This window comes from Episyrphus balteatus, chromosome 3, assembly GCF_945859705.1.
Source record: "Episyrphus balteatus chromosome 3, idEpiBalt1.1, whole genome shotgun sequence".
Taxonomy (NCBI): domain Eukaryota; kingdom Metazoa; phylum Arthropoda; class Insecta; order Diptera; family Syrphidae; genus Episyrphus; species Episyrphus balteatus.
Window position 1 is genome coordinate 115448334 of NC_079136.1, and position 20824 is coordinate 115469157.

General features: G+C 30.2%; 2 protein-coding genes across 3 annotated transcripts; both read left to right on the forward strand.

Annotated features, from left to right (window-relative positions):
• The first annotated feature begins 694 nt into the window (after window positions 1-694).
• On the forward strand, window positions 695-2143 carry LOC129914669 (trypsin 5G1-like). Of its 2 annotated transcripts, XM_055994001.1 has the most exons (2): window positions 695-1148; window positions 1384-2143. In XM_055994001.1, the coding sequence occupies exon 2, from the start codon at window positions 1399-1401 to the stop codon at window positions 2107-2109; it is 711 nt and encodes a 236-aa protein (XP_055849976.1). In that variant the 5' UTR covers window positions 695-1148; window positions 1384-1398; the 3' UTR covers window positions 2110-2143. The 2 variants fall into 2 exon arrangements, with proteins under 2 accessions (XP_055849976.1, XP_055849975.1); XM_055994000.1 differs by lacking the exon at window positions 695-1148 and having other exon boundaries at window positions 1254-2143.
• Window positions 2144-19834: 17691 nt separating this feature from the next.
• On the forward strand, window positions 19835-20580 carry LOC129916356 (uncharacterized). Its single transcript, XM_055996231.1, has 3 exons — window positions 19835-19970; window positions 20039-20218; window positions 20286-20580. The coding sequence occupies exons 1-3, from the start codon at window positions 19913-19915 to the stop codon at window positions 20489-20491; spliced, it is 444 nt and encodes a 147-aa protein (XP_055852206.1). The 5' UTR covers window positions 19835-19912; the 3' UTR covers window positions 20492-20580.
• Window positions 20581-20824: the final 244 nt, after the last annotated feature.

Consider the following 20824-nt stretch of genomic DNA (forward strand, 5'->3'; position numbering starts at 1 on the left):
CAAACGCATTCCACAACATGATAACACCCATAAAAAAAAACAGTTTTTGACTCATTTTTTGTTGAAGAAATTTCTAATCGAACCTCTTGTATTGAAAATTGAAGATGTGGAACGTAAGGCAGTACTTAGTTCGAATACAAATAAAATATTAATACAAAATCGTTTGCGTTGATAATTCAGTATTATATTAAACATAAATGAAGTTAAAATTCTCAGTTGCAAATTTCAAGTTAAAAAAATGTACGTTGTGGAACGTATTCGCATTTCATTTTAACAGGGGTAGCTGAAAACAGAAAATGTGGAATTTATTTCTGAAATTAACATTGTGGAACGTAAAGCATTACTCATTTCAAGTGCAAATGAAATATTCATACAAAACCGTTTGCGTGTAATTTTCAGTATTACATTCCACAAAGTTCCAATTCTCAGCTTTAGATGTTTTTTGGCAGGTTTTGCATTGAAAACTTTGTGGAACGCATTTTGAACAGAAGTAGCTAAAAACAGAAGTTATGGAATGTATTTCTGAAATTTACATTGTCGAACGTAAAGCATTACTCAGTTCAAGTGCAAATGAATAATATTAATAAAAATCGTTCGCGTGGAAATTTCAATAATTATACATTCCTAAGTTCCAATTCTAAGTAAAAGATGTTTATTTGTCAAATTTAAAGTTCAGAAATTTGTAAAACGGCTTGTTTGACGTTGTGGAACGTATTCATTTTTTATTTCAAGGAAGGGTAGTGAAAATAGAAGCTGTGGAATGTATTAATGAAATATCCACTCAAACTATTTTGTATGAATGTATCATTTTCATTCACACTGATAAGCAAAATAAACTTTTGAAGAAGCTCTCAATGCTGATGGGAGTGAACTCAAGGAGATCCACACACTTTCTAAATAGAATCTTAACTCTCCATTAAGAAACTCTCCCAGACATTTCATATCTTTTGAAGAACTTAAAAAAAAAAAAAAAAAAAATAAACACAAAATCTAGACAAACAATGTTATAAACCGTATTTATGTCAAAGCTACTTAAAATATGAACTCATATAAGAGCTCTATTGTACTTGTATAATATAAATCATAAAAATTCGATAAGATTGTTTTATTGGCAGTCTTAGGAAATCTCAACGAGGAATTTTATAAAGGTAACATAAAAACAAAAATCGATATCAAATGACTTGTATTTTTATTGGCTTGTGTTTGTTTTTTTTTTTTTTTTGTTTTTGTTCTAAATCAATGTCAATGTCGAAGTACAGAATGTCCAAATTATGGATCGATCGTATATAAACCGTTGTTTTGCCTCTGTTTAATCACAGTTTCTAAATTTCTTCTACTATGTACCGTTTGATTGTACTTTCTTGCCTGCTGGCTCTTGCTCAGAGCAGTGCTAGGTTTATGCAAAAACCTATGCTCGATGGACGTATTGTTGGTGGAGAAGCAATAACCATTGACGAAAATCCTATTCAGATTTCTTTACAACGATCCGGCAGCCACTCGTGTGGAGGATCATTGATAAGTGAACGTTACGTTCTTACAGCCGCTCATTGTGCTGTTGGAGTAAAAGCTTCCTCACTGACAATACGCATTGGTTCATCTTTCTATGCTAGCGGTGGTCGTAAGGTTCAAGTTACTAAAACTAATTGCCATCCCCAATACAATGCAGCAACTATTGATTATGATTTCTGCGTTTTGGAATTGGAAGACTGGGATCCCACTGGATTGACATATGGATTTGCTAAACTACCTGAAGCTGGACAAGACGTTGCCGATGGAACTTTATTGAGAGTTACTGGATGGGGAAATACCCAGAATTCATATGAATCTCGTTCTCAGCTTCGTAGCACCATAGTACCCAAGACTAATCAGGATGAATGCAGTAGGGCATATAAGAGTTATGGTGGAGTTACTCCTCGCATGATCTGTGCTGGTCTCAAAGAAGGTGGTAAGGATGCCTGTCAAGGAGATTCTGGTGGTCCATTGATGGAAGACGATATTTTGGTTGGAATTGTTTCATGGGGTTATGGATGTGCTGTAGCTAATTATCCAGGTGTACATTCTCGTGTGGCATCAGTTCGCGATTGGATTAAGTCTGTCAGCGGTATTTAAATCAGTATAAAGTTTTATTCAAATTTGAATAAAATAATTTGATCCATCAATTTGAGTTTTGTTTTTGTTGTTGTGTTTTATCACTAGGTTTTATTTAGTCTTCTACCAGCTTTAAAATTTGCATGTAAATTGAAGAGTTTCATTGTGAATTGAGAATTTCATTGATTTCTTTGAATGTGCATTCCATTCAAAATCGCTCATAGGCAGTCTACTACCTCCAAAGGAACACGGATATTATTTCCTTTCTCCTATCTCCTACGCGTGGATCACAGATGAATCTATTCCAAATCTTTAAAATTGAGGCCGAAACTGGTAAGACGCATTAAGACCTGGAATTTGGTTTTGAGGAGAACTTCATCATAAAAGTATGTTAGAATGGTAGTACTGGATTATCATTTTTATCTGTACTCAAGATTATTTCATAACCTTTAGGATAACGCGGATATAATTGCAAAATAGGAATAGTAATTGTAGGTATTTAGGTTTTCAGAACAATAAAAAGCAAAAACCACAAAAGATTCCTGGTTAAAACTCTTTTAATTCAAATAAATTTTAACAATTTTGTTTGCTAAACACCTGTGATGGACTTAGAAAAAAATTGCATACTTTTAACAAAAAACACTACATACTTACGTACAAGAAGAAAATTTTACATACTTAAAAGATAAAAACATTGCATACTTAAAAGAACCTCTTGGAACAGGTCTTTTAGAGGCCTTCTGTCACTTGAAAATACGAGGCTTCCTTAGAACGGTTCAAAAAGGTCTTGAAAAGGGCTTAAAAAGAGCCTTCTTTAACTAAAATTTACAAGGCTGTAAACACTTCTAGGAAGTCTTAAGACGATCTCTTTCTTTTCCAAAATGGTTGACTTGCGTAATCAATTCTTATACTAAACCAATACAAACTATTTCTTGTCGAATCAGCGGCGGTGTGTAGAGGTTCAAGGGAGTTCGATAAATCCACCAAAAGAACAAATTTTGCAATTGGAAAACTACAACTCGACCGGATTGACTGCGGAATATGCAAAGTTGCCTAAAGTGGGAGAAAATGTTCCCGATGGAATGCCACTGATGGGGATTTATAGGCGACCGGTACACCAGCAAAGTACATACTTTGTACCGTCACAGTTCCCAAGGTCTATCAGGTAAAATGCAAATCTGACTTTGGAAACAGGGCTTGCATCACCGATGACAAGATGTGTGCCGGTGGCAAAGATCCTTGTTTTGGAGATGACGATGGTGCATTAATGTATAAGGATGTCTTGGTCGGAGTTGCTTGGTTTAAAGAAGTGTGTGCTGTACCAAACGAACCAGATATCTACTCGCATGTTGCTTCAGTCTGCGATTGGATTAAGTCTGTCAGCGGTATTTAAATCAGTATAAAGTTTTATTCAAATTTGAATAAAATAATTTTATCCATCAATTTGAGTTTTGTTTTTGTTGTTGTGTTTTATCACTAGGTTTTATTTAGTCTTCTACCAGCTTAAAAATTTGCATGTAAATTGAAGAGTTTCATTGTGAATTGAGAATTTCATTGATTTCTTTGAATGTGCATTCCATTCAAAATCGCTCATAGGCAGTCTACTACCTCCAAAGGAACACGGATATTATTTCCTTTCTAATACCTGCTACGCGTGGATCACAGATGAATCTATTCCAAATCTTTAAAATTAAGGCCGAAACTGGTATGTTAGAATGGTAGTACTGGATTATCATTTTTATCTGTACTCAAGATTATTTCATAACCTTTAGGATAACGCGGGTATAATTGCAAAATAGGAATAGTAATTGTAGGTATTTAGGTTTTCAGAACAATAAAAAGCAAAAACCAAAAAGATTCCTGGTTAAAACTCTTTTAATTCAAATAAATTTTAACAATTTTGTTTGCTAAACACCGATGATGGACTTAGAAAAAAATTGCATACCTACTTTTAACAAAAAACATTACATACTTACAAGAAGAAAATATTACATACTTAAAAGATAAAAACATTGCATACTTAAAAGAACCTCTTGGAACAGGTCTTTTAGAGGCCTTCTGTCACTTGAAAATACGAGGCTTCCTTAGAACGGTTCAAAAAGGTCTTGAAAAGAGCTTAAAAAGGGCCTTCTTTAATAAAAATTTACAAGGCCCTAAACACTTCTAGGAAGTCGTAAGACGATCTCTTTCTTTTCCAAAATGGTTGACTTGCGTAATCAATTCTTATACTAAACCAATACAAACTATTTCTTGTCGAATCAGCGGCGGTGTGTAGAGGTTCAAGGGAGTTCGATAAATCCACCAAAAGAACAAATTTTGCAATTGGAAAACTACAACTCGAAGTGGGAGAAAATGTTCCCGATGGAATGCCACTGATGGGGATTTATAGGCGACCGGTACACCAGCAAAGAACATACTTTGTACCGTCACAGTTCCCAAGGTCTATCAGGTAAAATGCAAATCTGACTTTGGAAACAGGGCTTGCATCACCGATGACAAGATGTGTGCCGGTGGCAAAAATCCTTGTTTTGGAGATGGCAATGGTGCATTGATGTATAAGGATGTCTTGGTCGGAGTTGCTTCGTTTAAAGAAGTGTGTGCTGTACCAAACGAACCAGATATCTACTCGCATGTTGCTTCAATCCGCGATTGGATTAAGTCTATCAGCGATGTTTAATAAAAATAAATCGAAAATTGTTAAAAATTGATTAAAAATAAAATACACTTTTTGATCCAGCAAATTTGTGTTTTCTCACTAAATAATTCAGGAAGCGCTTTATAATGTTGATGGTGTGTTGCTTTCACTCATCGTATATAGTCTTTGTCTTTGATTGACCTCGATTTCATTTGAAAACTCATTCAATTGACCCAAAATCAAATGGCAAATATGACATCGTTTTCTATTTTATATGAGAGACCGAGTTGATAGACCCGCTCACACGAGACTCTATACATATGTGATGCCAAAAACTCATCATACCAGCCATATCAATGTTTATATAGTGCGGTGCATCGGGTCCGGTCCAGGTCTAGGAATTCATGGATCAGAGTTTACTCACAGTCTGTTTACACAAAGTTTGTATTTTTTTTTTATATAGGTACTTTGTTTGATGTTTGACTCCTCCCCCATACATTTTTCCGTGTTTTTTTTTTGGGCGAAAAAGCAGTTGAATCCTTTCAACTGGCAATGCAAGCCTGATGTTTGCAATCTCATATAGGAGGCACTTTTCATTCTTATCATCCCTTTAGCCCTCCACTTTTTTGATATAGCACGAGGTAAAGGTAGTTTGTATTTGCTCATTGAGAGTGGCTTTAATAATAGAAAGTGGATTCATTCTTTCACTCCTTCCATCATGTACAGTATTTAGGTGTAGGTGTATATATATTTACTCGTGCTTGGTCCTTGTGTGTCGGCTTTTATTGGGTCCGAGTGAATGTTTCATCCGTTTAGTTTAAAGCATTTGGATATAATTCAACTTCAACAACGTGTAGTATGCTTGTTGGTTACCTATAGGACTCTCTTCCTGTGGGTAGAAGGTGAGTGCTGATACCTACACACATTTCATCGAACGAAAATTATTGGAATATATTGGCCAACCTTGGTCATGTCTATATGTAGAAGTATCGTTCGTCGTTGACCAAATGTATACGTATAAATGTCAATTCAATGATATGTCTGGGACGAAATGGGATCAGTTTTAAATGGAGCCTTTAAGGCTATTTGTATTCAAAATGTATCGAAAATAATTTTATTTTTTTTTTAAACTTTTAAGCTTGAAGCTTATAATAACATGGTCTTAAGCCATATTATAACTGACAACATTTGTTGTGTGAAAATACCTGACAACTTATTCTTTGGGAAGACAGTTTTGATTTTAAATTTTTAAAAGCTTAAAAAACCTCTTTAACAGGATGAGTCTAATTCGTTTGTCTGTCATTTGTAAAAGTTCGTCTCAAACGGAATCAAAATAAATGTATTTTTATAAAGAATTTAGATTTCTCTTAATTAAAAGTTAAGTAAACAACCTGTTAAGTAGAAGGTTTTTAATAGATAGTTCAAAATTCATGTTAAAAAAAAATACATTTCAAGTTTTTCTTTTGGCTTAACTGTTAAAACATAGCCCCGTTTATTATAAAAGATATTTTGAACAACAAACGAAATTTTACCTCTCACAATACTCCAAATTGAAATCAATTTTATAGAATAAAAATATCCCTACCAACATTTTTTCAGAATAAATTTTATTTTTATAAAGAAAAAATTCAATATCATTTTTATGCATATCATATCTGCTCTGAAGTTTACCATCAAAATGGATGGATGAATGAAGGAAGGCAACGAAAGCCAACGGTGTTATATGCAACCTACCGGCCTTGATACATTACGAGCAATTAAAAGTGATGAATGAAATTTTTAAATGGAATTAAAAAGGTTCAAGATTCAAAATGAAAAGTTTGGTGTGGATGGGATGCCTCTTTGTGTATGGTGTAGGTATAATGCTGATATTTTTGGAAAAAAAAAAATGTTGAATTTAATTATGCACAATGTGTTAAAGGTATCCAGCTATCAGGTTTTTTAGAAGAACAACAAAAATAAAGGGTTCTTTGTTTTGAGCAAACCACTGGCAATGTGTTAAAACAACATGTCGCCTTGTCGTTATGTCACCATGTCGGCTTGTCGCCATTTCGCCTTGTCGCCATGTCGCCATGTCACCTTGTCGCCATGTCGCCAGGTACATTCTATCTATTGAGTTCTAAGGCCCATTTGCTGAAACGAGTCTTAAATATTTATGTGAAACATAAACCCTTAAGTTATACATAGCGGTTTGCACGAACTTCAAATTGTGTCATAAATTCCTCTAAGTTTAACATAACTTAGGGGCAAGAAATAGTAGAACTTAAGGATTTTATGATCAACTTAAAGTATTTAATTGACCAAAAAAGAAAGAACGCGGCTTAAAAAATTGATGTATGTGGGAAAAAAGGAAAAAAATTATCAATTTAATATAAATTCACTCACATTTATTAGCATTAACCATCTTCAAACGGTAAAATTTACGACACACATTTTTGAAACACTGTTCACTTTTTGTTTTTATATATCTCATATTATTTTTTGACAAACAAAAATATTTGCAAAACAAATTCTGTCAAATGAATAATTTTTTTTATTAAATTAAACACATTTTTATTGCCACTTTCACTATTTAACACTTTTTTCTGCAATCAAAATTGCCAAAATAATAAATTTGTTGAATTATTCCCGGTTAATTTCTCAAAAACAATTCAAATACACTGACGTTTGAGTCGTTTGACATTTTAATTTGAAGCTCTCAGCGATTTCTCGCATGAAAGTGAATCGTTGCTAGGTTTAACATAAATATTTTTTAGAAACTTAGAATAAACTAAGTAAAACATTAGAGCTATGTTCGACCTATCTAAGATTAGAATTTATGACTAGTATGAGCAAATGGGCCTAAATGAAATTAGCAATACTTAAAAACCAAAATTTTAAATAATCCAAGTTGTTTGACATGAGCTAATTACACTGGTTAACAAGGTTTTTGTTACAGAAACCAGGGTATACTTTTCTATAGGCTGAGCTCGAATCCGAAGTCAGAAAAATTCTATCACATCACGTTTTGGAGATATTCCCGTTAGAAAATCGAAAATGCCGATTTTTACCAGTTTTCAAAGTTATTTTTTAGCGTTTACTTATTTTTTTTTAAATTAAATTTGTAACAGTTTCTACAAGAATTGTGTCAAAATTTGAAAGCGATTGGTACAGAACTTTTCGATATTTGCTATTAAAAGCAAATAAATATGTGCCCTTGATTATGAAAGTGGACTAAGTCACTTTTTGCATTGTTTAAAGAAAAACTTACATAATAATTTTCTTATAACGATTTAATTATATTTTTTTTATGAAATCACTAGAGGAGCAATAAAGAAGTTTATTTACTGCAATTTCGCGTTCAAATAAACTTTACCCCTTAAATAATAACTATTTTTAGGCTAGATTTGATGCCATTTTTAGGAGTGACTTAGTCCACTTTCATAATTAAGGGCACATATGAGATGCCCCAAACACTTTGATTTCAAGTTATGATTTCTCGAGGAAGAAAATAGATATTTAAAAGATTTAAACGGATTTAGAGAGACAAAACTTAATTCTTTTAGAAACTGGTCCAAATTCAATTTAAAAAAAATAAGTAAACGCTAAAAAATAACCCTGAAAACTGGTAAAAAGCGGCATTTTCGATTTTCTAACGGGAATATCTCAAAAACGTGATGTGATCGAATTTTTCTGACTTCGTTTTCGAGCTCAGCACACAAAAAACCTATAGAAGAGTATACCCTGGTTTCTGTAACAAAAAAGAAGTTTAATTTTGTTGACCAGTGTTATACTTCACTTTGAAATTTAACAATAAACTGAAATTGTTTAATTTTATAATTTGAAACAAAAGAATAACGAAATGTTGTAAATACAGTGCTTTGCAAAAGTATAATCGCACCATATAAAAATGCTATTTATATAAAACCGAGTATTGCAGCGACACTCTACTATTTTTTTTATTAAAGGGGATCAAAAAACAAGAATATTGAGAAGAACAAAATGTCCCGTTACTTTCTCTTATAATTTTTAGAAATAAAAACAAGTTTTTCTTCCATTGCAAAAGTATAATCGCATTTTTTTTATTTTGAGTATGGCCAACAAGGTTTTTAACGAAGAAAAAAATAACAAAAATAATAAAAATTATTTAAATTATTTCTATTTTAAGTGGAGCGATTGAATATAATTCAATTTTAAAGTTCAAGTGACCTCAACTCCAAATTTATAAGGCGAAACGCTTTATAAATTTGGAGTTGAGGTCACTTGAACTTTAAAATTCAACAAGGTTTTTGTTACAGAAACCAAGATATACTTTTCTAAAGGTTTTTTATGTGTTGAGCTCGAATCCGAACTCAGAAAAATCAAAAATCACATCGCGTTTTTGAGATATTCTCGTTAGAAAATCGAAAATCCCGCTTTTTACCAGTTTTCGAGGTTATTTCCTAGCGTTGGTAGGTACTACAGTCTCTGAATAAATCGATACATTTATTTTCGCTTACATACTGGATTTAAGGTTAACATAGAACAAAAGTGGGTAATAAGCAACTGAAGATATCTCGGACAGTAGAAAAGATGCCTGAAAGATTTAAATAGATTTAAGGGTAATATTTCAAAAACGAGATGTGATCGAATAAGTCCGTCTTTGGATTCGAGTTCGGCCACCGAAACCCTTTGAAAAAGCATAGTTTAGTCCCGGCACCAAAAACCCTGCATAAGTACTTGTGGTATTTAAAGGGTTCTTAAAAGAGCATTTTAAGGTGTTAACATAGTGCTTAAGGAAATGGTCAAAGAGATAAAAACTCTTTGTAATGGACCAAACAATTTTTGTTTTCCTTTATACAAACTTCATCGACAGCTTCTGCAACGATGCAAAATTGGTAGTGATTTTAAGGGAGATTTTCGTATAGGTAATCAAATCACTAAAATACAAAAACAAATTATTTAGTGCTGCATATATTAGACTTGTATATGTTTATAATATAGGTATCTTTTGATTTTCTGAAAAAAAATTTCGGGGGGGGGTTAAACACCCAAACCCCCCCCCCCCCCCCTAAATACGGCTATGGTCTCATTCGATGGATTTGGTAGAATTTCTTTAAAATACTTTTTTTTAGACAATCGAAAATCCGAAAAAAATAAATTTTTAGTATATTTACTTTAATAGAAGAGCCTATTCATTGTGAATTTGGATCTCTAAACCAAAACTGGTTTCGAGATTGTAAGAAAAAAAAGTAAAAAAAAAAAAAACATTTCCATTGCAAATGTTTTTTAAATGTCTTTCCTTAGGCAAGGTTTTAACCGAAGGGGATTATAAATTTCGTACCTAAATCAGCTTTACTTACTAACTTATTATCTCTTAACCCCTTGTAGCCCCATGTGACATTTCTGTAACAAACCGAAAAAGATCGCCCAAAAGCTGTAAAAAACATATTTTTATTCTTTTAAAGCTTCTTACATAACCTTTAAGAATTGCTTTATCGAAATAATGCGCCATATTTCTAATAAATAGCACCAATAGTTTTTAATTGGCAGTTAATGTTGAAAGTTCGCCTTTTTTGGAAAACAAGCAAATTTATGTTAAAAGTTAAAACTACGAAATTCAGAAAAAATATTTTTCGTGCATAAACTAACGGGGTTTTATTTTTGGATTTTAGGAATGCGCCTAAAAATAAATATTAGATAGCTTTTTGTTTGAATTTTTGCAATTATATACAAAAATAAATTATTTAAACTTTTTTTTTTACTGCGTAAATTTCGAAATAACTAAGCAAATAATGAATTTATTGAGTTTTTAAAAAATACGTGTTTTATTATAGCTAAAGCCCTTTCGATTGACATTATTAATTTTAAAATTTACGATGTTGGGTTACAAGGGGTTAACATTTCAAAAGCTTTTAACAAACATCATTTTAACTTATCTTAGAAGAAGATCTCAACGTTTTAATTCTAAAACCATTAAATATATAAAATTTTGCTTCCTAGAAACGTTTAATTGCTTCCCTTTTCAAACATTCTAATATTTTACTTCTCAGAAAAGTTTTTTTTTTTGTTTAATAAATAGAAATACCTACTATTTCTATTATTTTTTTTCACATAACTTTTTTAAACTTACTCCTCAATTCGTCCAATTCACATTAAATCATTTCCCCGTATCAGATTTACTGACACAAAAACCAACAAAATCATATCCTTTATATTTCAAATGAGCCGTTATGACTAATGATATTTTGTATAAACCAGAAAAGCATTTTGGTGATAAACAAAGTTAACCCTCAGAGGAAAATGATATTATTGCTCATTATGTTTCAAAAAAAAAAAAAAAATCCACTCTGACTTTTGTCATATTTAATGACTCTACAAAAAAAAGTTTATCAAAATATTTCCATAACTGATGGGATGAATGGATAAATGTACATAATTTAAAAAAAATATAAACAAAAATAAATAAATTCCCATATCCTGCAGGCATTATGATATCAAAATCTACATTGAAATGTTGAATACGACACATAGATTTTTATATAAAAAAAAAAAACGACAGTAGTGAAGGCTGCAGATACAAATGTATTTCTAGATTCGCATGATATGTTTTTCCATCAACGAGAGACAAACGGCATCATGCAGACTTTTTTTTTGTGTTCATTTACAAAAAAAAAATATTTAACACAACCAACAGAAAAATGATACAAGAACAGAAAATAAAATACAAAAAAAAAAACAAATTGGAAACCAAAAGAGAAAGACTCATCCTGTTAATTTTCTAGTCACGTATTCTTTTTAATCCTGACAAGAATATTCCTTCCAACAAATTCCGTGTTCGTTCTAACATCTCTCCTTTGAATCTGTCTTTTTTTTTGTTTGAGTCTATATCTGCTTTTGCTGCTGTTGTGTGTTATCCTTCTGTGTTACCTCTAAACAACCAAGATGAACATAGTTCACATATTTACACACAGCTCCTGGACTGACAGTTTGGACAGAATTGAAACAAAAACAAAAAAAAAAAAAAAAAAACACCAACCACGGAAAAAAATATCCTTTATCCTCTAGTTTTTTGCCTTTTTGATATATTTTAACATCAAAAAAGAAAAAAAAATTATCATACCTACATGTTAGCTATTTATTTTATTCTATTTGCTGATATCATCAGGATATTTTTTTTTTGATATCCTGATGGTTGATGAATCTCAAGACAAGACTATAGACATAAAGCCTACAATTTTCAATAGTTATATCCTACTGTTATACACAAATTGGTTTAAATTTTTGGATCGGCAATATATTGGTCCAAACTCCAAAATCAACAATGTGCCTTTCTACTTCAATGAAAAGGTTCCAATTCACATTTGTTTTAGAATCTTAATATGTCATACCATGTTCTCGTATGTTTACATGACGGTTTTGTGTATTGTTTAAAACATGCCGAGGATAGATAGGGACGGGGTTTAATGCAGAGACTGTCATATCCTTTCTTCATGCACGCCCGATCTCACTCGTATTGAATTGAAGTAAAATATTTTTTTTCTTCGAACTTGTTCGCGATTGTGGATTTTTCGATGTTTTTGAAATAGGTACACGCCTCAGGTATTTTTTCTATCAAACTGTTTTTTTTTAGTGCATACTTGTATGTTTAAATTGATATTTTGGAGTGCAATTTTTGGCACTGCCTCGCTATTAAGTTTGATAGAATGCATCAAATTTCTTAGTTGTTTTTGAAATCTATTATATATATTAAAGTTTGGCTTTGTGTACGTTCGCTAACCGGCCACACCGACTGACTTATTTTCTTAATTTTTTTTTTAAATCAAAGAGACATAAGAGGAGAAGGTTTAAGGCAAAAAAAAATTTAAGATTTTATAGGGTAAAGAGGGGTAACACGACATTGAAAAAAGAGGCTATTTTCTAAACGGTAAGTCGTAAGGAGTTGACTTTTTTTTTTAATGATAGACAAATTTATTCAATAGTTAAAAACGGTATTGAAAAAAAAAATTTCAGAACCAAGTTGTGAAGGTTTTCTTGCACTCATAGACCTTCGACAAAAGACTAATTACAGGTACGCAAAATTTTGTACAGAAATTTGAGTTACACCATTAGAAAGATATTGAAAAAAAAATTAGGGGTCTAAAAGGGATTTTTTTCATAGGCCCTGTATTTTGAAATAAAAATGTTTGAAAAACAACCTAATTTTTAGGGACATTTTTGAGTAGTTTTTTATTTTTTTGGAATTTTTAAAAGTCTGCAAAAAATCTCAAATTTATAGGAAATATAGGTTTTAATCATGCGCATGCATAAGTATTTTGCATAGGCCATTTTTCTAAAAGTTATAAAGTTAACATTTTTAAACTCATTTCATGAATTTTTCAAGTTTTGATCCTCTTTTTCATTTGAAAATTAACTAATTACAGAGTCGAAAATTAGAAATAAATACAAGAAATGGCGGAACGAAGTCCGCCGGGTCAGCTAGTGTTTTAAAAATTTTGTTTGACTGTTTTCATTAAGCTTTTTTGTGATTCAATTTTTGCCTGCATAATGCTAGTTCAAGATGAGTTTTTTTTTTTTATTTTTCAAGTTTAAAAATCACTGATTTTTTTTGTTTGTATGCACCTACAATATACATGCTTAGTAAAATCTATCCAAACATTTTTCAAAAGTAAGAATAAATATAAAATGTTGTGAAGTGATTTTTTTTTACCAATTTTTACCGACTTCCAAAATGGAGGAGGTATTCAATTGGCCTGTATTTTTTTTACCGACTTCCAAAAAGGAGGAGGTATTCAATTGGCCTGTATTTTGTTTTTTTGTTTTTATATTTGTTACCTCATAACTTTGGACTGAGTGAACCAATTTTCATAATTCTTTTTGTCTAGAAAAGCTGGTGGCTGCAATGTGGTCCCTTTTCAATTTCGTTCAGTTATAGCCATAGGAACTATTAGAAAAACCATAAAACCCATGGAAGTCGGTTTTGTTTTTTTTTTTTTTTTGATAAAAAAGATTATTGTCATAATTTTTTTTTTTAAACAACAATGATTTTTACACTTGAAAAAATATTTTAATGTTGTGGTTTTATAGGTAAAATGAAGCAAATCAACTTGAGCTTCTTAACAGGAATGTTATATGGACTATATTCAATCAAGTAAAAATTCTAATAGCCGATTTCATAAACATTTAACAGGCTTTTAAAATTTGAAATGACGGTTTTTGTATGTGGCAAACGTCATTTTAGGATGTAAAAGCCTGATAAATATTTAAAAGGGCTTTATGAAATAGGCTATAAGCCAAATAAATAACATTTGAGGAGCAATGCAAACACCAGTGGATTTAATTTTTCTTAATTATAAATTTAAAAAAAAGGTCACTGTGGTGTATGCGTACTTTTTTTGTGTGGAGAATAAAAAATAATTCTTCTACAATTTTTAAACCAAGCGTAGTATAGGGAAAATAAAAGTTGGGCTATCCTGTGCTAACCTTGGGCGAACAAACCACGGTTTTAAACTAACGATTCTTTTCACAGGAAAAAAATCACAATTTTTTCGGTTTCTGAGTTTTTGAAAAATAGTAAAATAAAGAAAAAAAAAGTTGGGCTATCCTGGGCTAACGTTGGGCAAACGAACCACAGTGCAAAACCAACAATTTGTGCACTAATAATAATAAAAATAATTTTTTGTGATTTTTGAGGTGAAAAAAAAAATAATCCAGTTATAATTTTAGAACTAAGGGTGGGCTACCGAAAACAAATCTTGGGATATCCTGGGCTAACTTTAGGAAACCAGACTAGGTAGGTTTGAGAAAAAAAAAAAAAAATGGTGGTCTAGACCTCTAGAAGACCTGCACAGAAAAGCCAAATTAGTGCTTATTTGCAGTTTTGATGCCATAACTCTTGTGACCTTAATTGTTTGGAAAATTGTTAAGTGTGGTAATGGCTATAAATAAGACAAAAACAAACAAAGATTGAATATCAAATTTGAAATAACATCTACAAGCAGGTGGATTGGATATTTTATAAAAAAATACTCAGATAAGTATTCGAGTGCTAATATCGAGTAGAATCAATAATTTTATATCGATGAAGTGGCATTGATGTTGATTTAAAGTTTTTAAAGATAATTTAGTATAAATTAAAAAGTTATCGTCATTTTAGTAATTATTTAACAATTTAAAAAAGTTACATATCTCTATCTTTAAACAATTGATTTGATTTACCACATTGTGATTGAATTCGAAATAAATAAATAAATAAGTAAGTTACACATTTTGTTGAATTTATTTTTTTCAAATTCACTCTTAAGCAAACAAACCTAAAATAATAAGCAATAAATTATTCCTTTCAAAACATATAAGAAGGAAATATATTCTAAAATAATGATTTAATTACTTTCCTTTGCTGTTGTTTTCCAAAAAAAGGTAATAAAAGAAAACACAAACACATAGGAAATGATAATATGAAAAAAAAAAACATCAAAAACAAAAAAATAATAAAATTACCTATTATAAATTACACGATGGTAAAATAAATTCTTTTTTACAGAAAACCAACCTAATATATTCTATGAATAATAAATTGAACCTCATGCATATTCGCATTTTTGAATTTTAACACAAAACATAGACAAATAATGTGTTTGTTTACCTTTAACAATCTATGAAGGTATGTTGAGTGTATCATCTCTTCATGAACAATGATTTTAAAAATATTTTTGAGGAATTTTAAGACTTTTATTGTATCGAATGAACTTTTTCTTTCAGTGTGCTTACTGTGTTTGTGTCAATTTTTGTTGTAAGTTGTGAATTTTTATAGAGTTTTGAATCTGTAAGAAAAAAAATTGTTGAAAATATAAGTTTTTTTTTTAAGGTATAGAAAAATTATAATAAATTTAAATTATTGAAAAACTATTTTTGTAGTTGATAGTAGGAAATTTAAAAAAAAGTTGGATCTAAGACACAAATGTTATCTATTTTCTGCACAACTTCACTTTCCGAGCAAAAGAAATTAAATAAAAAAAAAAAAAAAATAGACGATTATCTATCAACATTTAATTTTTTACATCGATATTTTGTCAAATATGAATATTATTTCTTCATTCCTGTGCCATTTCTTCAAAATAAAAAAGGGTCACAATATTTAAAACAAAGAGCTTAATTTTTTTTAGCCAATTATTAAATGTTGGATAGTTTTTGAACAACTGGAAGCTGAACAACGAGTGAAATTAAAAAAAAAAAGTAGATTCAACCCCGCTTTATTCACCGAACTAACAATATTGCTTGTATAAGACCTTAAAGATGCTACTATTGATTCTGTGAGGCTTTAAAGAGCAAAGTTGTTAATTGAAACTTGGATTTCACATACCTAATCTAATTAGATGAAAGCTCCAAATACAAACAAATTTTTTGTCCTTCTAATGTCTAATGTCCGTTTGCTTTCAGAAAAAAATATTTGTTCGGTCTGAGCTAAGCCCCACCGAAACGAAATTATAGCTACTGGCTATGTAGTTTTGAGTAAAAACAATTGAAAAATAAATACATTTTTTTGCACAATACTGTTTGGCTACAGATAATAACAATTTAAAGATAATTTTACAACTAAAAAATTATCTCCTTGCTAAACAAAACCTATCTTATCAGAGTAAGAACATTTTTTCAATTGATTTACTTTCCTAACCCTTTGTGATTGAGTTTAAGAGAAATAAAGTAGTCATGTCCACATTAGGAGTATTTTGAATTTCGGGGATTTTTTATTTGAAAAAAAAAAAAAAAAATTCCTCTTTTATGTTTCAATAAAATGTCAAATGACTTTTATGATATGGATTTGAAATGATGACAGTAACCTAAAGCACAATGCACTTGTTAACGAATTGTAAAATGTGAATGGTTGCATATTTTGACTTATCATTTATATGAGTTAAAATTTCTATTCGCAGACCCAGGGATTGTAGTAGAATTCAATTAATTTTTTAAAAAGTGAGACTATTATTTGTCTATAGGACTTGACATTATGTAAATTCCTCACTTTTCAATACTTCAAACAAAATTTATTTTTAATATAATCTATCCTTGGTGCTTCTTATTCCAAACGAAAACAAAATACAGGAATGATATAATTTTTTGCAACTGAAAAATATTTGCATTAAAAAAATATTTATTGCAACTAAAAATATTTTGCATTGAGAAAAAAAATGTTACTGCAACAGAAAAATTTTTGCATTGAAAAAAAAAAAAATTAAAATCAATGCAAAATGTGTGCATTAAATATTTTTTTTTAATATTCGTCAAAATTCTTACAGTTTTGACTATTTCGCCTATTTTCAATGTTATAGTTAGTCAAATTTAGTCAAAATTGTAAGAAATTCGACAAATATTTAAAAAAAAAAAATATATTAAATGCTCACATTTTGCATTGATATTTTTTATTCAATGCAGAAAAATTTTTTTTGCATTTTTTTTTAATATTTTAGGTTGGAATAAATATTTTTCAGTTGCAACAAAGTTTTTTTTTAATGCATTTTTTTTTTTTTTTTCAGTTGCAAACAATATTTTATTTTCTAATGCAATTTTATTTTATTTGCATTATTTATTGTTTTTTACTTGCGATATAGGTACTATAGGGCAAGTTTAGGATTCGTAAAAAAAATCGAACTCGAGATAACAATTTTACATGACATAACGATGATGGAGAATGCCAAAAAAGTGGGTCCGGCAATTCTGTCTGTCTGTCTGTCTGTCTGTCTGTCTGTGTGTCTGTCTCTATCTGGAGCTGCAGCCTAAACGAGTGAAGTGATTTTCTTCAAACTTGGTAGTTAGCAGTTTTTGGTGATTCCCTAGAGGGGAAATTGAAATTTTTTTTTATGACCAAAACTAACGGTACCTGCCATATAACGGAAATAGAAAAGGTAATTTTTTTCAAAAACGGCTCTAACGATTTTGATTAAAATTTTTGTGTGTAGTACTACACATAAGGGCCAACTTTCTAAATAAAAAAATATTTTTTGTACCGTTATTATTGGTACCTGTCATAGAACGGTTTTTTTCGTTTCTGAATATCTCGTACAAAATTATCCCGATTTAAATGAAAATTTTTATACAAAAGTGTGTAAGTAAAGATAATATGTATTAAAATTTTAGAAAATTTTCAAAAAACGCATTTTTGGTTTTTTTAAAAATATTTCAAAATTTTTTTTTGAAAAATCAATTTTTTGAAAACGGATCAATGAAAAATTTTGAAATTTAGTTTTTATGTGTAAATTAATTATTTCTTCAAAATGGCATACCAACTTTTTTTTTTAAAAATGTTAAAAAAATTTTATATATAAAAAATTATTTTTTTAAAAAACGGCTCCTACAATTTTCAAAATTTTTTTTCTAAAAATACCTTTTTATACGAGAAATAAAATGACATATTTGTTTTTTTTTTTAAGATATTTTAAAACGGAGTTTTATTAATTATAAAAACAGATTTAATTTTTTTATACTCCTTATGAAATTTCTTCAAAATATCAAATTTTAAATTTCTTGAATAAAAAGCTTTAACATTATAGTTACTTTAAGCATAAGAGCAAGTACGTGCGACCCCAGTCGTGCAATTTATTTTTTTATGTATTTTATGTGGAAAGTAGAGCTCTTGAAACCCGGGTACCCGAAGACCCGCCCGGGTACCCGGGTACTCGAATATCCGGGTATTACCCGGGTAGCACCCGGGTACCCGAAATACCCGAGTACCCGGGTCCTTAAAATACTCGGGTACCCGGGTACCCGAGTGTTTTCAACAGCTAGTGGAACCAAGTAAATTCGCGTAAAACAAAACTTTTTTTTGTGTTTTTTTTTATTTTGCTATAATTTATTAACCTGGTTGACACTTTTTGGGAATTTGTTTGGCATTTAAAGAGTTTCCTGGTTGAACCAAAGTACAAAGATATGACCAATTTGGTCATGTACCAATTTTATAAAAGTTCCAATTTTAAAAGTGGCAGCCCTATATTTTTCATTATAGTTATCAACTAACAATTCCAAACAATCTTCTTAAAAGTGTCAACTAGGTTAATAAATTATAGCAAAATATGAAAAAATAAGAAAAAACAAAAAACTAAATTTTTTATTTGCGTATCTACTTGGTTACACGAGCTGTTGAATACACTCGGGTACTCGGGAACCCGGGTACCCGGGTATTTTCAGGACCCGGGTATTTCGAGTACCCGGGTGCTACCCGGGTAATACCCGGGTATTTTGGTACCCGGGTACCCGGGTAGCATTGGACCCGGGTATTACCCGGGTAGAATCAAGAGCCCTAGTGGAAAGCGACAATTCGTAACAAACACACTGAAATTCTTTACTACGAAATTCGTTACAACAAAATTGTTTTTACAAAATTATTTATTTTTTTATAGAGCTAAATCCAAATTTTGGTATCAATAAAAACCAATCTTATAATTTGTATCAGCTCGTCCACGAAAAAAAAAAAAACACCTTAAAACAAACAGACTCCCGATTTAAATTAAACGGAAATATCTTCTTAATATAATGAATGTGCTAATTGAAAAAAAAAATCCACTTAATTTAAGAGAAAAATCTTCTTATTTTTATCTGGAGACATTTTATTTAAAAAAAATTAGTAAAAAGTTCTAAATTTGTTTGATTTGTTTCAGAAAATTTCCACATTAATTTTTAAATGGTTTCCTTTTTTGTTTAAAAATCTTTTAACATTAACATATAACTACGATGGAATTCTTTTATTTTTAGTCTGTATTTTTAACATGAAAATTTTTATTAAAATTAAATGAAGTTCACTTTAAATTTAACAGAATTTAAGTGAATTCCACTTATTTGAAGCGGAAATCGTATTGTTGAAAAAGGGTAAGATTTAAAATGGGCATCAACTAATAAAGGTGCCCTTTTTCTTCTCCGTGTAGGAATAATCTATGTTAACTTTTTTAAAGTACTCCAGAGTATACCATGGTAATTCTGATTTACCAGAAATAAGTTACATACAAAATACTACATCACATCTTTAAATTTATTTTACCTACGCCCTTGGCTTATACCAACAAATTAATGCCACTTTCATCGATAAAAATTATCGACTCTGCTTGTTGTAGGTACTCGAACTCTTATCTAAGTTAACATACTTTGTATAAAATCCCAATCTACCTGTTTGCACAATGTTATTTTAAGTTCGATATTAAATCTAACAGGTTGTGTGGTTAAACATAAAAAAATACATAAATTATGTTCGTGAACATTTTTGGAACATTACTGCTGTTAGGATTCTTTTCCATTCAATTAAGTTAATATAAAATAATTCTTATTTGTGATCATTAATTAACAAAAAACAAAAAAAAAATTATCTTAAAGGTAACTCATTGGAATGCTACAGCTGTAATTCTCCACAAAGTTGCAGGTCTCCAGGCAAAACAACTTGCTCCAATTCTACAGCTAACGCAACAATTGCTCACTTGCAACAGAATTTCGTTGGAAATTTTAATAACCAAACTTCGCGAGATTATAAATGCATAAGCCAAAATTATACCTCTCGTAAGTTTGTATTCTTTAATTGAAGTTAAAACAAAAATGTGATAGATTATTTTGTATATAATTTCAGTTTATTCCAATATCACATACAAAGGTTGCGTATATAATCGCGTTGAAGTATGTAATCTATCACCAAAGAACACTGCCCTCAAAAGACAAAAATGTGTTCAATGTAGTTCAAAATTGTGCAATCCAGCAGGAACTTTCTCTTCCAGTGTACTTACCGTGTTTGTATCACTTTTTGTAGTGACTGTGTATAAAGTTTTAAATTTGTAAGCAAAAAAAAAAAAAAATTGTGTCGAAAATTCAAATTTAGTTTTAAAATTTAGAAAATTGTTAATAAATTTAAATTATAAAAAAATTTATATTGCATTTTTTTTTATTTTAAGTATGTTGTTGGGATTTTTAAGGTGTCCATTATCAAGGATAGTGGAATTTTGGATTTTATTCAGGTTTGCTACAGCTTTGCAAGATTTTTGGTATTTAAAGCATAAAGGTATTCAATATAAAAAAAATTTGAAATATTGGTTCACTTTGGATTCCATTCGGAAGATACAAGAGTTTTTCTGTATGGCAAATGTTTTGTTGCATTTGAAATTACATAAAATG

What these genes read in the sequence shown, in the direction of transcription:
- LOC129914669 (XM_055994000.1), top strand. Translation starts at nt 1,339, where the DNA reads ATGTACCGTTTGATTGTACTTTCTTGCCTGCTGGCTCTTGCTCAGAGC.
- LOC129916356 (XM_055996231.1), top strand. Translation starts at nt 19,913, where the DNA reads ATGTTCGTGAACATTTTTGGAACATTACTGCTGTTAGGATTCTTTTCC. An exon ending in ATTCTTTTCCATTCAATTAA is followed by an intron (nt 19,971 to 20,038) that starts GTTAATATAAAA and finishes ATTATCTTAAAG; the next exon opens with GTAACTCATTGGAATGCTAC. An exon ending in AAGCCAAAATTATACCTCTC is followed by an intron (nt 20,219 to 20,285) that starts GTAAGTTTGTAT and finishes ATATAATTTCAG; the next exon opens with TTTATTCCAATATCACATAC.